General features: G+C 41.6%; 1 protein-coding gene across 4 annotated transcripts in view; it reads left to right on the top strand.

Annotated features, from left to right (window-relative positions):
* DDX6 (DEAD-box helicase 6) overlaps window positions 1-17,686 on the top strand; it is a 46,477-nt gene that overhangs the window by 16,249 nt on the left and 12,542 nt on the right. For all 4 annotated transcript variants that reach the window (XM_033207566.1, XM_033207562.1, XM_033207564.1 and 1 more), the window contains exons 5-9: window positions 7,865-7,994; window positions 11,301-11,447; window positions 13,012-13,106; window positions 15,941-16,063; window positions 17,081-17,209. In XM_033207566.1, coding sequence (XP_033063457.1) covers window positions 7,865-7,994; window positions 11,301-11,447; window positions 13,012-13,106; window positions 15,941-16,063; window positions 17,081-17,209 — 624 coding nt within the window. The remainder of the gene's footprint in view (window positions 1-7,864; window positions 7,995-11,300; window positions 11,448-13,011; window positions 13,107-15,940; window positions 16,064-17,080; window positions 17,210-17,686) is intronic.

The following is a 17,686-nucleotide window of genomic DNA, read 5'->3' as shown; positions in this document are numbered from 1 at the left end:
AATATACATGTACATATAAACATGCATTATACATAGGCCAGTTTGATAAATGATGACAACAGACATACTTAAATTGATGAAATGATTGAATTCAGGCTGTGCTAAGGACAAACCTTGTGACATCACTGAGTATTTTTTCATTGAGCCAACATGTATTGGCTCAAAAAATGTGTTGAGTGACCTATAAAGTGACCTTGGGAATTTTGTGATGAATAAAACAGATATATGGTTCCTGTCTTACAGTTTGGAACGGACAGCTAATTGTACAAGTAATTCACTGTAATATGATAGGTACCTTTCTGAATTGGCATATGTGTGTAGTCATTAGAGGAAGATGGGACAACCTGGAAGAATTGAGCCATGTTCGAAGCAGAGAATGCTGGGTAGCGATTACCCAGAGTGAGTGTGCTATTGACTGGATAAAGTATTAAGACAAGAATATGCATCATCACAGCGGTAGTTTGGGTGTAGATATTAGAAATACCTAGGGATCTACTATGATGTAGTTCATGTTAATCCATTTTATCTACACTGAAGTCTTTTTTTTTTTTTTTTTGAGACACAGTCTTACTCTGTTGCCAGGCTGGAGTGCAGTGGCACGATGTCAGCTCACTGCAACCTCCGCCTCCTGGGTTCAAGCGATTCCCCTGCCTCAGCCTCCCGAGTAGCTGGGACTACAGACGTGTGCCACTGCACTCGGCTAATTGTTTGTGTTTTAGTAGAGATGGGGTTTCACCATGTTAGCCAGGATGGTCTCCATCTCCTGACGTTGTGATCTGCCTCAGCCTCCCAAAGTGTTGGGATTACAGGTGTGAGCCACCGTGCCTGGCCCACTGAAGTCTTATGAGAGTTCTTTTACAGTAGGAACTGCATCATTCAGCTTTTATTTCTAGTACTTAGCATAGTGCCTGTGCTTATTTAGCATGCTTTGATGAAACTTAGGTAACTCATGTCTGCAGGTGAACATGGTGTAGGGAACTGCCCAGGTTGAATCCCAGCTCTGCTCCTTCATAAATTGGTTATTTGGGAGCTGTAAGTCTTGGACTCCTGACCTATATAATTGAGGTAATAGTGTAATACCATAGGGTTGTTGTAAAGATTAAATGAGATAGTTCATGTGCTTAGTACAATGCCTAGTACATGATAAATGCTCAAAAAATGTTATGGGTTATTTTATATAATAGTTTCAAAAAAGGAAATTAGTTAATTTAGGAGACGTAATTGTTTTAAATTTGTTTTAAAGAGACCGAGTCTTACTGAGTTGCCTGGGCTGGAGTGCAATGTCACGATCCTAGCTCACTGCAGCCTCAAACTCCTGAGCTCGCATGATACTCCTGCTCCAGCCTCCTGAGTAAGGATGATAGTGGAGTACCACCACACCTGACTTCTTTCTTTTCTTCTTCTTTTTCTTTTTTTTTTTTTTTTTTTTTGGTAGAGTCAAGGTTTTGCCATGTTGACCAGGCTGGTCTTGACCTCCTGGGCTCAAGCAGTCCTCCTGCCTTGGCTTCCCAACATGCGAGAATTATAGGTGTGAGCCACTGCACTTAGCCCAGTCCTCATTCTTCATGGGTATTTGTTAACTCCTATTTCTTACCTTGTATTAAAATTTAAAAGTAACTTTGTTACTTGTACTCTCAGTGTTGGTATAGCATATAGGCAGTCAACTCTTCAGCCACTTAACCAGTCTGACATCTAGCCTTTTCTGTAAAGTAAAAATAAGTACTCTCTCATGGGATTTTTATTGTGAAGATCAAATGTAGTGTATAACCAAAGTATTTTGAAATAGCAAGATATCGTATGAGTATACTTTAGATACTCAAGGCCACCAATTGTATTGCCTTTTTCTTTCCTATTGTTTTGTCCTAGGGATCCATGGATAGCACAAGATTAAGTGTTTCTTAGAGTCATTCAGAGTAACAAGTCACAAATACTAGGATTTTAGAACTGAAACAAAATCTACAGATCCCCCCAAAAAATTTTTTTTATTTTTATTTTCGTAGGTTTTTGGGGAACGGGTGGTGTTTGGTTACATGAGTAAATTCTTCTTTTTTTTTTGTTTTTGTTTTTGAGATAGAGTTTCACTCTGTCGCCCAGGCTGGAGTGCAGTGGTGTGCTCTTGGCTCACTGCAACCTCTGCCTCCCGAGTTCAAGTGATTCTCATGCCTCAGCCTCCCAAGTTACTGGGATTACAGGCGCGCGCCAGCATACCAGGCTAATTTTTGTATTTCTAGTGGAGACGGGGTTTCACCATGTTGTCCAGGTTGGTCTTGAACTCCTGACCTCAGGTGATCCACTCTCCTCGGCCTCCCAAAGTACTGGAATTACAGGCATGAGCCACCACGCCTGGCCAAGTAGGTTCTTTAGTTGCGATTTCTCAGATTTGGGTGTACCCATCTCCCCCCTGGTAAAATATAACCTCATGGCAGGCTGTCTTCTAGTATTCTTTCCATTATCTACCTTCTCTCTCTCTCTTTTTTTTTTTGTCATCCCTCCCCCGTGCCTAAAAGTGTGTCTTCTATCATGCTTGGTTTTACAGTTTCATCCAGGCATTTTTTCCCCGTAAATATTAAAGCTGCCTTGATTAGTTGGATGAGTCTTCTGCATTTGAATATTTGTTTGAGATGGAATTCAGTTGCAGTTTGGCTGTGAGATTATTGGAGAATTGACTGGGTGCAGTGGCTCACACCTGTAATCCCAGCACTTTGGGAGCCCAGGGGTTCAAAACCAGCCTGAGTAACATGGCAAAACCCTGACTGTACAAAAATTAGCTGGGCATGGTGGACATGTAGTCTTAGCTGTTCAGGTGGTTGAGGCTGCAAGTGAGCCAGGATTGTGCCACTGCACTCCATCCTGGGCAACAGAGCAAGACCTTGTCTCACCAAAAAAAAAAAAAGTTGGAGAATTAGGCACTTGAAATTATATGCTCTCAAAAGAGCTTTTACATTGATAGCCTGGAACCAGATATACTACAGATTGCTCCCACACGTATTTCTTTGATAGAGCCATCTGTGACCAGTTCTAGGTATGGATGCTGTGGCCAGTAGAATAACTGCCATTCTGAAGGTGTAGCTTTATAGGAACATAGACTTCTTTGGAAGGCCTAATAAGAATATACTGTATTTGTCTGCTTAGCATTATTTGACAGTTTATATTAACTTTGAGATTATGATTGAGAAAGATGGCCTCTCTTGTTGCTTCCAAATCCTGGGCACACCTCTTGAACACTTTTTCGAAAATCTAAGAAGGTGAAGAAATGAGTAGTTCATTATTGAGGGAAACATGGAAGCTCCTTACTGTTGGCAACACAATTTTGTGCCAGGTCAACTAAGGTCTAATAAGGATTAATAGTTTACTATTTATAGTTAGGAATTACAGCATTCTGAATCCTGTAATAAGTCATTCCTCCTGCTCCCAATGTGTTGATTGTGATTAAAAAATTATTTCCTAAAAACTCAGTTTTTTTGGTTTGTTTTTTGTGGTGTTTTTTGTGTGTGCGTTCTGTTTTGTTTTGTTTTTGGGTGGGGTCGGGGAGACAGAGTCTCTCTTTGTCACACTGACTGGTCTTGAACTCCTGGCCTCAAGCAGTTCTGCCTCAGCCTTCCAGAGTGTTGAGATTACAGGCGTGAGCCACCATCTGCAGCGTAAATTAGAGAGATTATTAGAAATTAGTATCTCCCCCTTTTTTTCCTGGTAAGCAGCCAACATCTGTAACAATCACTGCTACCTCCTCTGCAGTACCCATAGGGTTTTTTTTCCTCTTGGAAATTAAAGTTTGGAAAATTAGAGGAAGCAGTCAGTGTAAATGCAGCTAGTTGGGCAATGTTGAGCTTTTGTTGGTACCACACTTTTGTAAAATGCCTCTCAATGCTGGGAAATTGGAAAGTATACCGTTAATTATAGGCATCAGAAACCAACTTGATCTAACTTAAGCAAAAGGAAATTTATTGGAAAAATAACAGGAATTCACAAGATTGAGAAGGCTAGAGAAACATACTTGGAAATGACTGAGAACTGAGATAGCTCTGAAGGACTTAGGAAGCTGTAATGGATGCACTGTAACAATTTAGATTCTTAGGAGGCAACATTCCACTGGCCTAGTGTGGGCTATGTGTCTACCACTTGGCTTAGAAAATCGGTGAGGCTTGGTCTGTTGGGACAGGAGAGAGCAGGGCGTATGTAATTCCTTAGAAGGAAATTGGAGTATTACTTAGCAAAGGGATACTAGAGAACCCATACACAACAAATACTCTTCAGTCAGTATCTAAATGGTACAGTGAATGTGAACTTGGAGACCTAAGGTGGCAGATGTCAGCCCTAAGCTTGTGGAGTTGGTTTTTTTGGGGTAATAGCTCTATTGAGATATAAACAACAAATCACACATCAAAAGTATAAAATTTAATGCTTTTTAGTGCATTTAGAGTTGTGCAACCATTACCACAATAAATTTTAGAACATTTTGATCAGTCCCACAAAAGAAACCCTTTTAGCAGTCACACCTCATTTTCTCCCACCCCTAGTATACTTTCTGTCATTCTAGCTTTGCCTAGTCTGGACATGTGATATAAATGGAATCCTATAGTATGTGATTTTTTTGTGACTGGCTTCTTTGACTTAGCATTGTGTTTTCGGAGTTCATCTGTGTTGTAGCATGTATCAATATTCCATTCCTTTTTGCTGAATAATATTTTATTGTATGGCTTGACTACTTCTGATTTATCCACTCATCAGTTGGTAGATATTTGGGGTGGTTTTCCAAGGACTGAGGAGTTAATGTGCTATTTTGTGAAAATCTGAAAAGTAGGAAGGGGATTTAATGATCTCAACTGCTATCCGTTTGAAAAACCTAACTTGTGATTTTTAAATAAAATAGCAAGCTTCCTTCCCCGTTCCCTTTTTAAAATAGAAACTGCCCCTGCTTTTAACCTTATGAAGTTTTATTTATGAATAAAGTTTGTACTGTTATTAAAAAAAATACATAGAAGGAACTGACTATTAAGGATAATGCTGCTGTGAAAATTCAGGTGCAGGTTTTTGTGTGGAGATATTTTTATTTCTCTTCACTGTATACCTAGAATTGCTAGTTCATATGGTAACTCTGTTTAACCTTTTGAGGAACTGCAAGACTGGTTTCCAGCATGACTATACGTTCCCACTAGCAGTGTATGAGAGTTCCATTTTCTCCACCTTCTTGCCTACGTGTTATGTGCAGATCTACGTTCAAGTACTGGCTAAAGCATTTCTTGCTTTGTGACCTTGGGCAAACTAACCCTGTCAAGACAATATTTTATTCTCTTTTCTCTCTTTCTCTCTCTCTCTTTGTGTGTGTGTGTGTGTGTGTGTGTGTGTGTGTGTGTGTGCGTGTGAAAGACGGAGTCTTGCTCCATTGCCCAGGCTGGAGTGCAGTGGCACGATCTTGGCTCACTGCAACCTCCTCTTCCCGGGCTCAAGCGATTCTCCTGCCTCAGGCTCCCAAGTAGCTGGGACTCCAGGTGCGCACCATGACAATTTTTGTATTTTTAGCAGAAACGAGGTTTCACCATGTTGACCAGGATGGTCTCGAACTCCTCAGGTGATCCACCTACCTCAGCCTCCCAAAGTGCTGGGATTACAGGCGTGAGCCATCTCGCACGGCCAACAACATTTTCACAGTTGTTCTGGCAGCTGTGTTGTTCTGACCATATGGAACCCATTTATATCCTGTGATTGGAGCTCTAGGTAGAAAGAGTGTTGTGGGAGATGGAAGTCGTCCTGCTTATTATTTAGTCCTTTCTACCAATAGTGGCTTTAAAGGGCTAAAGCTGTTTTTTGTTTTTTTTGTTTTTTGGGGGTTTTTTTGGTCATTAGCCCGGGCATAGAAGGGAGAAATGTCAGTGACTGTGAATTTGATTCCTAGTGTCTTAGTTTTAGAAATTAAAAATTCAGGCCAGACGCGGTGGCTCATGTGTGTAATCCCAACACTTTGGGAGGCCAAGGTCGGTGGATCATCTGAGGTCAGGAGTTCAAGACCAGTCTGACCAACATGGTGTGAAATACCCTGGCTATACTAAAAATACAAGAATTTGCTGGGCGTGGTGGTGCACGTTTTTAGTCTAAGCTGCTCGGGAGGCTGAGGCAGGAGAGTCGCTTGAACCAGGAGGCGAAGGTTACAGTGAGCCAAGATCGCGCCGTTGTACTCCAGCCTGAGTGACAAGAATGAAACCCTGTCTCAAAAAAAAAAAAAGAAAAACATTTAAAATTCCACATCATGGCCAGGCGCGGTGGCTCACACCTGTAATCTCAGCACTTTGAAAGGGCGACGTGGGCGGATCACGAAGTCAGGAGAAGACCATCCTGGCTAACATGGTGAAACCCCGTCTCTACTAAAAATACAAAAAAAATTAGCCGGGTGTGGTAGTGGGCACCTGTAGTCCCAGCTACTCAGGAGGCCGAGGCAAGAGAATGGTGTGTACCTGGGAGGCCAAGCTTGCAGTGAGCCAAGATCGCGCCACTGCACTCCAGCCTGGGCGACAGAGCGAGACTCCGTCTCAAAAAAAAAAAATTCACATCATTTCCTTTTAACAATTTCAACAACTAATTGAGCTTTTTCGTTGTTGTTTTGTTTTTGTAGAGAGGGGATTCTTGCCATGTTGCCCAGGCTGTTCTTGAACTCCTAACCTCTCTTTGTATATGTCTGTCTATTTTTCAGTAACTTTTGGGAATCCTTTGCTGTTGTCTGGGAAATTTAAGTTAATATGAACTATTGTTATCGTTTGCAAAATATGTAACAAAGTAAGCCAAATATTAAAATGAGAGGTCACTTTTAGTGATGTCACCGTATTTGAGGTAACTGCAATAGAATTGAACCCTCAATAGAGAGCACATTTCAGAAGAGAGAAGTATTCTGGCTGTGAGACAGACATTGGAGATTTACTTGTTATATAAATAAATGACAAGTAGGACCTGAAATTAAGCTTTCCCAGCCTATTCGTGTTTTGTTGCAGGGATGAGGTGTCCAAGCTACAATTTTTCACTGGTCAAATTGGTTTGCTAGTCTCAAAATACATATAGTCTTACCTTGGAATTGTTTTTGCTTTTTCCTTTTAAAATTTTTGTAGAGATGGGGTCTCACCATCCTACCTAGGCTGGTCTCAAACTCCTGGGCTCAAGTGATCATTTTGCTTTCGTCTCCCATAATGGTGGGATTACAGATGTGAGCCACTGTGTCTAGCCTTTTTTTTTTGGGGGGGGGGGAGACAAGGTCTCACTCTTTCATGCTGGAGTACAGTCGTGCAGTCATGGCTCACTTCACCCTTGACCTCCTGGCTCAGCCTCTCAAGGGTTATAGACATCTACCACCACACCCAGCTAATTTCTGTAATTTTTGTAGAATTGGGGTTTTTCCATGTTGCCCAATTGCTTAGGCTGGTGTTGAACTCCTGGGCTCAAGCCATCCCCCACTTCTGCCTCCCAGCGTGCTGGGATTACAGGCATTAGCTGCTGTGCCTGGCCACTTTTCCATTTTTTGTTTGAAGGAGGCCTTGCTTTTGTTTTGTCTGTATTTTCAAGTGCTATTTATGGGTCAGCCTGAGTTCCTCCACTTTCTTTGTTGTTTTCTTCAGACACACACATAACGCAGTTTTTATGACATTGGGTTACAATTTAAAATTCTGTGAGCAGTTCTGGTAAATACTGGTTTATAATGATATTGATGTTGACTGGTCCTGCTGATTTACTTGGATCTCTGCTATTCATGTAGAATTCAAATGTAGGATACTTAGGATACTTAAAGCAATACCGAAAAGAGGTATCCTTCAGTGTATTTCAGAGAGAAATTTGCTTGTGTACTAAACTCACAAGTAATTTTGTATTGTCTTATCTCTTTTAGGAGGAGAGCATTCCCATTGCTTTATCTGGTAGGGATATCTTAGCTAGAGCAAAAAATGGAACAGGCAAGAGCGGTGCCTACCTCATTCCCTTACTTGAACGGCTAGACCTGAAGAAGGACAATATACAAGGTTAGTTGAACAAAAGTTTGTTTTTAAACTAAAAATGGGAGTTTCAGCCTTGGAACTATGTGTAGAAGATACGCGTTTTTTTAGTCAGAATTTACATTATCTAAAATCTGTATTCTTTCTTTTCAGGTTTTTTTTTAGCCTGATGGTCTTTTAAAAATGATTCCCAACTTTTTAGAGATTTCTAGTTTTAAGAGTGTTTTTATATGATACACAGTTTTGACAGCATTCCAGTGAGACAGGAAAAATAAGTATTAGTGCCCTATAGGTAGGAAAGCTGAGGCTGGGCCCGGTTCCTCACAGCCTGTAATCCCAGCACTTTGGGAGGTCAAAGTGGGTGCATCACCTGAGGCCAGATATTTAAGATCAGTTTGGCCAACATTGCGAAACCGTGTCTCTACTGAAAATACCAAAATTAGCTGGATGTGGTGGCGCACACCTGTAATTCCAGCTACTCAAAAGTCTGAGGCACGAGAGTCACTTGAACCCAGGAGGTGGAGGTTGCAGTGAGCCAAGATTGTGCCACTGTACTCCAGCCTGGGTGACAGAGTGAGACTCTTTAAAAAAAAAAAAAAAGAGAGACAGCTGAGATCCTAAGAGGTTATATTAGTTGACACTGCTACTTATAAACTGTGGAATTATTTCTTTCTTGTGGTAGATGAATGTTAGCAGAATTCCTTGTGAAAACATGAACTTCTGTTGAAAGTCTGTGGGTTCTGAGATTTTAAGAGCCTCGGCAGCGGGGAATAAACAATTTTCATAGTTATATTCAGTGTAAGTTAATGGAATTAAGATTTCACCTCTGAAACTTTATGTTTTTAGCCTTCTTAATCTGTAATTATCGTTTCTTCCCATATGTATGATGTAAATAGAATGTAGATAGCAGGAGTTTCCTACTTAGGTATTTTACACTGGTGAATCTGACTCAAATGTAGTTGGGGCTCTTAGAAATATTAAGTTAATAAACTTTGAGCTAGTAGTTGCCAACTCAACATGCTAAAAGTTTGTAATTAAGAAAGGATAGGGCCGGGCGCGGTGGCTCAAGCCTGTAATCCCAGCACTTTGGGAGGCCGAGACGGCGGATCAAGAGGTCAGGAGATCGAGACCATCCTGGCTAATACGGTGAAACCCCGTCTCTACTAAAAAATACAAAAACGAGCCGGGCGACGAGGCGGGCGCCTGTAGTCCCAGCTACTCGGGAGGCTGAGACAGGAGAATGGCGTGAACCCAGGAGGCGGAGCTTGCAGTGAGCTGAGAGCCGGCCACTGCACTCCAGCCTGGGCGACAGAGCAAGACTCCGTCTCAAAAAAAAAAAAAAAAAAAAAAAAAAAAAAAAAAAAAAAAAAAAAAAGAAAGGATATTGGCTGGGTGTGGTGTCTCACGCCTGTAATCCCAGCACTTCTGGAGGCTGAGGTGGGCAGGTCACCTGAGGTCAGGAGTTCAAGACCAGCCTGGCTAACATGGTGAAACCCTGTCTCTACTAAAAACACAAAAATTAGCTGGGTGTGGTGGCAAGTGCCTGTAGTCCCAGCTACTCAGGAGGCTGAGGCAGGAGAATTGCTTGAACCTGGGAGATGGAGGTTGCAGTGAACCAAGATCACACCACTGCATTCCAGCCTGGGCAACAGAGCGAGACTCTGTCTCAAAACAAAAAAAGAAGCAGCAGCAGAAGTCCGGGTGCAGTGACTCACACCTGTAATCCCAGCACTTTGGGAGGCTGAGGCAGGAGAACCGCTTGAGGTCAGGAGTTTGAGACCAGCCGGGCCAACATGGTGAAACCCCATCTCCACTAAAAATACAAAAAATCAGCTGGGTGTGGTGGCGGACGCCTGTAATCAATCCCAGTTATTCAGGAGGCTTAGGCAGGAGAATTGCTTGAACCTGGGAGGCGGAGGTTGCAGTGAGCTGAGATGGCGCCACTGCACTCCAGCCTGGACAATAGAGCAAGACTCCATCTCAAAAAAAAAAGAAGAGTGTAATATTTATATGATAGTATTGCTGAGGGAAAGTCTAAATCTGGGACACTATAATAAGTTATCTTTTTGTAAAGAGGTTTTCATAATGTCCTGTGAGTCCTGTGATGATTCAACTTTTAGTTTTTTGATTTTTTTTTTTTTTTTTTCTTTTTTGAGACGGAGTCTGCCTCTGTCGCCCAGGCTGGAGTGCAGTGGCTGGATCTCAGCTCGCTGCAAGCTCCGCCTCCTGGGTTCACGCCATTCTCCTGCCTCAGCCTCCCAAGTAGCTGGGACTACAGGCGCCCGCCACCACGCCCGGCTAGTTTTTTGTATTTTTAGTAGAGATGGGGTTTCACCGTGTTGGCCAGGATGGTCTCGATCTCCTGACCTCGTGATCCGCCCGTCTCGGCCTCCCAAAGTGCTGGGATTACAGGCGTGAGCCACCGCACCCGGCCCTAATTTTTTTAGTAGAGATGGGGTCTTGTTATGTTGCCCAGGCTGGTCTCAAACTCCTGAGCTCAAGTGATCCTCCCATCTCAGCCTCCAAAAGTGCTGGGATTCCAGATATGAGTTACTGTGCTACCCAGCCCAATTTTTTAATACATCTCGGTATCTAGATTATAAGGGCAGTGTTTCCTTTTCTTTTCTTTCCTTTTTTTTTTTTTTTTGAGATGGAGTTTTGCTCTTGTTGCCCAGACTGGAGTGCAATGGCGCGATCTCGGCTCACCGCGATCTTGACTCACCGCAACCTCTGCCTCCTGGGTTCACGATTCTCCTGCCTCAGCCTCCCTAGTAGCTGGGATTACAGGCATGTGCCATCATGCCCAGCTGATTTTGTAGTTTTAGTGGAGATAGGATCAGGCTGGTCTCAAACTCCAGACCTCAGGTGATCCACCCACCTTGGCCTCCCAAAGTGCTGGGATTATAGGTATGAGCCACCACGCTTGGCCCCCTTTTTTTTTTTTTTTTTTTGAAACTGAGTCTCATTCTGTCACCCAGGCTGGAGTGCGGTGGCGTGATCTTCGCTCACTGCAACCTCCGCCTCCCGGGTTCAAGTGATTCTCCTGCTTCAGCCTCCCGAGTAGGTGGGATTACAGGTGCGTGCCACCAAGCCTGGATAAGTTTTGTATTTTTAGTAGAGATGGGGTTTCACCATGTTGCTCAAGCTGCTCTCAAACTCCTGACCTCGTGATCTGTCCACCCTGGCCTCCCAGAGTGCTGGGATTACAGGCTTGAGCCACTGCATCATAAGGGGCAGTATTTCTGTAGCTTCTTAAATTTTGTAAATATAATGTATAGCATGTTCTCCCACCTCACCCCCTATTTTCTCATATGTTCCTTGATGTTGTTTCAGCAATGGTGATTGTTCCCACTAGAGAACTTGCTCTACAGGTCAGTCAAATTTGCATCCAGGTCAGCAAACACATGGGAGGGGCCAAAGTGATGGCAACCACAGGAGGAACCAATTTACGAGATGACATAATGAGGCTTGATGATACAGGTAAGAAATGATTACTAAAAGGTAGTGTAGCTCTCTGTAATTTTAGTCTCAAGTATTTCAATAAATTATTAAAAATTGCTTTTAAGAATTAAGGAACAGAAATCCTGCAGTAAAAAAAAGGGAATGACCATTGCATTCAAGAGAAAAAAAACAAATTGACCGTAATTGAAAACAATATTTGACTTTATTAGTAATTCTAAAACAGCAAGTTTATAGTAATTTTACCTGTTTAATTGGTAAAGCTAAAAGTAGTAGTAGACGATAATGTAAGTTTGTGGAGAAATAGGCTATGTTGTAAACGTGGGGGTGTCAACTTATATCTCTATGATGAGCAATTTGGTGGTCTTATTTTAAAATTATAAATTATATTTTTAAGAATCTTTCCTGAAGAAAAAAGTTGGGTAAATGCAGGGCTGTATGTACAAAGTTGTTTATATGGGGTGGTTTGTCGTGCCGAAAAATTGGACCAACTTAGAAGGAGATTGGCTAAATAAATACATTAAAGTATAGTCTGAATAGTATTCTACATAGTCATTAAGGAGTGAAGTTGATCTGTATTCATTTTCATGAAGATTTTCATGATACATTGCTGAGTGGAAAAAGGTAACAAAACAGCAAGAATGAGATCACTCATAAAATTATATCTAAAATTTTAGTTAGAATACTATATGTAATTATGTGATATATTCTTTTATTGCATAGGTTTTTTAAAAATTGTTACCTTGTTTGATCCTTTTAACAATACTCGGTTCACTGTTCCAGATTAGAGGCATTGCTTTCATGTCAGAAGTCTGGTGTGCCTTCTGTTATTAATTGGGAATTATCCTAAAACAAGAAAGTATGCCTCCTTTTGGAAGCAGGTGATGTGGGAAGCTGTACCCCACCCAGTGTAGAGGTGAAAAGTATTTTTTAAGCATCCTGCGGTGAAATGGAAGTCTTTATCCTAAAACACATCTTTGGACCTTTTTGTGTTATTCCCACCTCTATAACACAATGTGTTTCTTTTCTTTCTTTCTTTTTTTTTTTTTAATTTGAGGCACAGTCTTACTGTGTTGCCCAGGCTGGAGTGCAGTGGTGTGGTCTTGGCTCACTGCAACCTCTGCCTCCTGGGTTCAAGCGATTCTCCTGCCTTAGCCTCCCAAGTAGCTGGGATTACAGGCTCCCACCACCACAGCCAGCTAATTTTTGTATTTTTAGTAGAGACAGGGTTTCACCATGTTGGCCAGGCTGGTCTCGAACTCCTGACCTTATGTGATCCACCCACCTGGGCCTCCCAAAGTGCTGGAATTACATGGATGAGCCACTGTGCCCGGCCTAGTGTTTCTGATAAAAGATAGTCATGTGCTGCATAACAATGTTTTGATCAGTGACGGACCGCATGTGTGTCGGTGTTCCCATAAGGTTATAATGGAGCTATACAATGGAGTAGGCTGTACCATCACATAGCAATGCATTTCTCAGAATTATCATTAAGCAGCTCAGGACTGTAATATGATAAACGTTTACAGTATCCTTTTTGCCCAAATTAAAATTAATGAGAATATGTTTTCTAAATCTTGCATAGTGCACGTGGTGATTGCTACCCCTGGGAGAATCCTGGATCTTATTAAGAAAGGAGTAGCAAAGGTTGATCATGTCCAGATGATAGTGTTGGATGAGGTAATATCTCTTCATTTGGCATTATACTATTCTGTACTTTTCTGTGCTTTGCTTATAACTGCCAGTGAATGAAGCAAAAGCTGCTTATGTTTATGATCTAATAAACACATAAACAATCAGTTTAAATTAATTTGCTTATAAAATGTGTTTTACCCGTTAGAGGGAGTAGATTATAGGCATTCATTGGAATTCTCCTTTTTGTCTTTTTCTTAGAGATAGCAGAGATTAGGTTTTATTTTAATTTTTTAGAAGAGGAGTGAATAACCTCAAGGCCAAATTTATTCTACATCTCTTTCTACTTGGCGATTAATTTTTAAAAGCATATAATATATATTGTCTCATTTTGTGCATACTACTTTGTACTGTTTGGTTATTAATCTCTGTTAGACGTATTATCTCACCATGTTATAAATGCCTTTTAAAAACTTATTAAAATCTGTAGTCCTGGCATCTAGCCATGTTTTGTACATATACAGATGGTCCCTGACTTACGATGGTTCACTACGGTTTTTCGGTGGAAGTGATAAGCTTTCATTAGAAACCGTACTTTGAATTTTTAAGATTAATATTTTTCCTGGTTAGTAATATGCGATATGATATTCCCACGATGCTGGGCATCAGCAGCAAACTGCAGCTCCCAGTCAGCCACATGATCATTGAGGGCAGACAGCCAATACTGTACAGTATACGGTGTTGTCAAGTGATTTTGCCCAACTATAAGCTAAGTGGAGCATGTTTCAAGGAGGCTAGGCTAAGCGATGATGTTCAATAGGTTTGGGTAATATTTTCAACTTAGGATGAATTTATCAGAACATAATCCCATTGTAAGTCAAGGAGGATCTGTAGTGTATCAGTGTTAATGTTTTGACATGAGGTTATTTTCACATTTGGTTTGTGTTTTATTATTATTACTATTTTTTTGAGACAGACTCACTCTGTCACCTAGACTGGAGTGCAGTGGCGTGATCTCGGCTCACTACAACCTCTGCCTCCCGGCTTCAAGTGATCCTCATGCCTCAGCCTCCTGAGTAGCTGAGATTACAGATGTGTACTACCCACACTTGGCTAATTTTTGTATTTTTAGTAGAGGTGGGTTTTCACCATGTTGGCCAGGCTGGTCTTGAACTCCTAACCTCAGGTGGTCCTCCTACCTTGGCCTCCCAAAGTGCTGGGATTGCAGGCATGAGCCACCACACCCGGCCTGGTTTGTGTTTTAGGTAACATTTAATTCAAATCAGGCTTTTATCTTTAAGTAATGAGAGATAACATTTATTAGTCACTGGGTACCAGCACTAAGTGCTGTACTTTTTTTTTTTTTTCATTTAATTTTTACAAGAAACCTATAAGGTAGGTATCCTGTCAAGTAGTTACGATAGTATGTAGACATCCAAATTTTAATTTGCTTATAAAGTATGTTTTATACTTCAGATGCAGTAGCTAGGCATTCGTAGGAATTCAGCTTTTGTCTTTTTCTTACAGGTGCCAGAGTTTAGGTTTAATTTTTAAGAAGAGGAGTGGCTGGATAACTTGAAAGCCAACTTTTTTCTTTTTTGTGTTTTTGGTTTGGTTTGGTTTGGTTTGGTTTTTTTTGAGACGGAGTCTCTTTGCCCAGGTTGGAGTGCAGTGGCACGACCTCGGCTCACCTCAGCCTCAACCTCGTTCAAGCGATTCTCCTGCCTCAGCCTCCCAAGTAACTCGGATTACAGGCATGTGCCACCATGCCCAGCTAATTTTGTATTTTTAGTAGAGACAGGGTTTCTCCATGTTGGTCAGGCTGGTCTTGAACTCCTGACCTCAGTGTTCTGCCTGCCTCAGCCTCCCAGTATGCTGGGATTATAGGTGTGAGCCACCACACCTGACCTTAGCCACGTTTTTTCTAAATCCCTGTAAAGTAATTACCACATTATGTAAACATCCAAATTTTAGTTTTACAATTTTACAGTTGTGGAAACTGAAGTACAGGGTAGTTCTGTAACATTCCCACACAGCTAAGAAATGAAGGAGGCAAGATTTCAACCTGGCAGTTTAGCTCCAGAACCTGTACTTTTTTTTGAGACAGAGTCTTGCTTTGTTGCCCAGGCTGGAGTGCAGTGATGTGATCTCGGCTCACTGCAGCCTCCACCTCCCAGGTTCAAGCAATTATTCTGCTCCAGCCTCCCGAGTAGCTGGGATTACAGGTGTGATCCACCACACCTTGCTAATTCTTGTATATTTAGTAGAGATGGGGTTTCATCATGTTTGTCAGGCTGGTCTTGAACTCTTGGCCTCGTGATCCTCTTGCCTCGGCCTCCCAAAGTGCCAGGATTGCAGGCGTGAGCCACCGCACCCAGCCAGAACCTGTACTTTTAAACACATACACCATACTACCTCTTTAATGAGAATCATCACATTAAAATTCTGTTGAGCTGGGCGTGGTGGTATGTGCCTGTAGTCCTAGCTACTCAGTAGGTCAGTAGGCTGAGGCAAGATGATCACTTGAGCCCAGGAGGTTCAGGCTGCATGCAGTAAGCTATGATTATGCCACTGCATTCCATCCTGGGTGACAGAGTGAAATGCTGTCTCTAAAAATTAATTAATTAAATTCTGTTACAGAAAGGGGGAGGTTTATCTGTGTAGTGTAGCATTTTTTTTTTCCCCCTAGAAGATGGGGATCATAGATTCTGCCCCCTTATGCGTATTTGACTCTGCAGTGTTGGAGAGAATTTATTGTTTTCCACCAGGAACATTTCATGGATGCTTTTGTTGGATGATGCCTTATTATTTGACCATGTATTAACCAAAGACCTTAGACGTTATTTTATTGTTTTTAAAATTGTCTTTTCTTTCTACTGCAGGCAGATAAGTTGCTGTCACAGGATTTTGTGCAGATAATGGAGGATATTATTCTCACGCTACCTAAAAACAGGCAGATTTTACTATATTCCGCTACTTTCCCTCTTAGTGTACAGAAGTTCATGGTGAGTATAAATCTGTGCTTGGAATCAGTGCCATCCTGTGACCTATGAGTATGTTTTTATTCGTAATTACATCTTCCTATCTGTGAAAATACTTTATACTAATTATTTCAAGCCTTTGGCTCTTTCTTCAGTTGATCAATTACAGATTTGTTTTACATAAATTAACTGACTTTTTAAGAAGGTTGTAATAGTAATTAATTAAATTCCTCATCTTTCACTTAGTTTTTGGTGTCATGATGACATAGCCATTGGTGCTAGCTGAATTGATTCCAGTATTATTCTATATACAAAATAGAGCTTGAGTATTGTAAACTGAAATCCAAAATACCGCAGAATTTGAAACCTTTTGAGCCACAAACATGATGCTAAAAGGAAATGTTCTTTCGATTTTGAATTTTCAAATTAAGGATGCTCAATCACTAAGTGTAATGCGCATATTCCAAAATTAGAAAAAGTTTAAAACCTGAAACACTTTTGTTCCTAAGCATTTTGGATAAGGAATACTCAACCTGTAGTAACTTAGCTGCATTTTTGAGATCTTATATCTTAATTTATTTCTATCGAGTCTTGCGTGGTGGCTCAGGCCTGTAATCCCAGCACTTTGGGGAGCCAAGGCGGGCAGATCATAAGGTCAGGAGTTCGAGACCATCCTTGGCAACATGGTGAAACCCCGTCTCTACTAAAAATACAAAAATAAGTCTGTTGTGGCGGCGCATGCCTGTAATCCCAGCTACTCGGGAGGCTGAGGCAGGAGAATCACTTGAACCCAGGAGGTGGAGGTTGCAGTGAGTGGAGATGGTGCCACTACACTCCAGCCTAGGTGATAGCAAGACTCCATTTCAGGGCTGCGGGGGGAAGATTCTGTAATGACAGATCATATATTTTGTTTTGAAGAGAGTTGCATCCCTTATAGCAAGAGTTGATTAGACAGAAACCTATAGGGTATATTTTGAATTTGAGATGAACTCTCATTTCATTTAAGAAGAAGAACCATCTTTTTTTTTTTCCCTCCCCCAGAATTCCCATTTGCAGAAACCCTATGAGATTAACCTGATGGAGGAACTAACTCTGAAGGGAGTAACCCAGTACTACGCGTATGTAACTGAGCGCCAAAAAGTACACTGCCTCAACACACTTTTCTCCAGGGTAAGAAGTAGGCTTCTGCTGTTGAATATTATCTCTCCAGTCCCAGTAAAACAGATTATTTCATCAGTTTTCCCACCATCTTCACTGTATAAAAGTTAATAGTGTTTCTGGCTTGGTGTGGTGGCTCATGCCTCTAATCCCAGCATTTTGGGAGGCTGAGGCAGGCGGATCATGAGGTCAGGAGTTCGAGACCAGCCTGGCCAACATGGTGAAACCCCGTCTCTACTACAAAAAAACAAAAAAACTAGCTGGGCGTGGTGGTGCATGCCCGTAATCCCAGCTACTTGGGAGGCTGAGGCAGGAGAATTGCTTGAACCCAGGAGGCAGAAGTTGCAGTGAGCCAAGATCACACCATTGCACTCCAGCTCTAGGCGACAGAGCAAGACTCCATCTCGGGAAGGAACAAAAAGATTTTTTAAAAATTCATAGTGTTTCCTAAAAGGCAGTTTTAGTTGTTGACCTAAAGTTGATACTAAA

The sequence above is a fragment of the Trachypithecus francoisi genome, unplaced genomic scaffold, assembly GCF_009764315.1.
Source record: "Trachypithecus francoisi isolate TF-2019V2 unplaced genomic scaffold, Tfra_2.0 Lachesis_group8, whole genome shotgun sequence".
In the NCBI taxonomy this organism is placed as follows: Eukaryota; Metazoa; Chordata; class Mammalia; order Primates; family Cercopithecidae; genus Trachypithecus; species Trachypithecus francoisi.
The sequence above is the reverse complement of the archived record's forward strand: the minus strand, read 5'-3'. Positions and strand labels throughout refer to the sequence as shown.